The 2075-nt window shown below is 43.9% G+C and overlaps 1 protein-coding gene across 1 annotated transcript in view; it reads right to left on the bottom strand.

The window, feature by feature from the left end:
• The window catches only part of rnf175 (ring finger protein 175), a gene marked incomplete at its 3' end in the record, with an annotated part of 4013 nt that extends 2639 nt beyond the window's left edge, over positions 1–1374 (bottom strand). The window contains 5 exon segments of the mRNA XM_014019115.1: positions 333–440; positions 515–669; positions 749–890; positions 962–999; positions 1322–1374. Of these exon segments, the coding sequence (XP_013874569.1) occupies positions 333–440; positions 515–669; positions 749–890; positions 962–999; positions 1322–1342 (464 nt within the window).
• Positions 1375–2075: the final 701 nt, after the last annotated feature.

The following is a 2075-nucleotide window of genomic DNA, read 5'->3' on the forward strand; positions in this document are numbered from 1 at the left end:
TCGCTGTGGTCACTCTCCATGTAGCATCAATTATGCTAATGCTAGCTGCCTGTTGCGTTCTCTCGTCCTGGCCACACCTCCGCTCTCTACCCACCCACACCCCCTACCCACTTTGATGTATTTTTCAAATTTTGCCTTGAGGCGGAGTTATCTTTTCAAAGTGGGGTAAGATACACTTTAAAGCAGGAATTTGAAAATATGATGAGGTCATTTTGACCAAATTGGACTTAATCCTCATTTCGATGTGATGGATCACAAATAATTGGTCTAATTTTATCCAGAACCAGTTTGCGGTACCAGGTTTCTAAGCTGCAGGCTGCTCAGTGACTCACCTGAAGAACACGTTGAAGCCGAACATGGTGAACATGATGGCCAGGTAGCCCAGAACTCCCACAGCGTAGCTCAGCTTGTAGATCAGCAGGAACCACTTGTAGACCATCCTGCGGGTCAGACAGGTGCAGACGGTTGAGACCGGAGCAGAACCGGACCGGCAGGCGTCACAGCGTGCGCTCACCTGGGCGTCCTGCAGGACAGCGGTCTGCGCGTGGCCCTGAAGATCACGTAGCTGGTGACGACGGAGAACATCCCCCACATGGAGAGGAACCTCCACCAGTACAGCCTGATGGTGAAGTAAAGAGGAACCACCCACATCTGGACCAGAGTGACCAGCTGCAGGAGGAGACAGATGTTTCAGGTCTGGATCTGCTGCGTCTGGGTGGACCCGGGCCGGGGGGGYCGGGTAACTCACGTTGTAGGAGCGGTGGTGCCTCTGCTTCCACTGGACCAGGACGATCTGAGCCACCAGCAGCGTGGCGATGAGGATCAGGACCATCTCTGCGTGCATGGCCTCATGACCCCGGTGCTTCACGTGCAGACGCTCGTGCTGCATCCTGGGAGGAGGTGAACACAGAGTTAAAGCACGTGACCTTTTGAATAATAAAGTGTAAGATGAAGAACTCACTTCCAGGTTTCTCTGTGGGTCATCTTCAGCAGGTCGTCCTGTGAGGAGACAAACAGCAGATGGTTTGCGGGTCTCACTGGACCTTCAAATCTAGGTTAGCACACCTCAGCAGGGTGGAGACACGATGGTCCTGTTAGTATGACTTAATAAAACACCAAGGATCAATGTTTATTTATTACAAATGTGTTAGTTTCCGGTGATTCAGCCACGTCAAAACAGCTGTTTTTAAATCAGCTAGCTKGTTAGCTTCTTAGTGTTGCTAACGTGCCTCCCGGCTAACAGCTTTTTGTTTTAATCATTTCAAAATGTTGGGAATTAAAATTTAAAGGCTGCGTTATTTGTAAAAGGTAAACCATTCACCTGYGGTTGTGCAGCTGCCATCGTGTTCCCGTGTTGTGGAGCAGAGCAGGCGGCTGAAAGACGTGTCAGGTGTACGGAGAGCCGCGAGGGTCACAATGACAAACGCGACAAAACAAAAGCTTTAAACCAGTTTAACCAATTAAATCAAGCCTGAGCTGTTATCTACTGCAGATGAACARCTTTCAAGTCTTAAAATTTATAATTTCAAAATATATTTTAGTAAAACAACTTCCCTAATGTCCTTATTTTTAACTAAACATAGCATTTGTGACACCTTGTGTTTATATTTGGATATAGTAAGCACACAATGACATCTATTTAAAATGAGTGGTTTTTAAGATATTTTGCTACAAGAATTGAAAGCTTTTCACACAAAAAAAGCAATTGATCAGCTCCAACAATTTTAAATAGTGCTCAACATTTATCATTTTTCAGCTAATTATTTTCAGATTTTTTTACATTTCCACATTCAGGCTCAACCTGTTGGTGACTCTTCCACAAGTTTATTCACTTTAGTTCATTACTCAATGTTAAATATATGTTTACTGCATCTCATTTTCTCACTGAGCTGAAATGTTGGAAAAATATTTTTTTGCTGCTGCAGTGATTGAAAGACTAAAAAGTATTTCTTTAAAGTTTAATCCTTTCAGAATAAAAAAGGCAAACCTCAAATTATATGAACAAAGACATCCTGGAAGAACAAAATACTTTGATTAGTGAAAAACTTTATTCTTCAAGACAAGTTTAACAACAG

This window comes from Austrofundulus limnaeus, unplaced genomic scaffold (genome assembly GCF_001266775.1).
Source record: "Austrofundulus limnaeus strain Quisiro unplaced genomic scaffold, Austrofundulus_limnaeus-1.0 Scaffold209, whole genome shotgun sequence".
Lineage (NCBI taxonomy): Eukaryota > Metazoa > Chordata > Actinopteri > Cyprinodontiformes > Rivulidae > Austrofundulus > Austrofundulus limnaeus.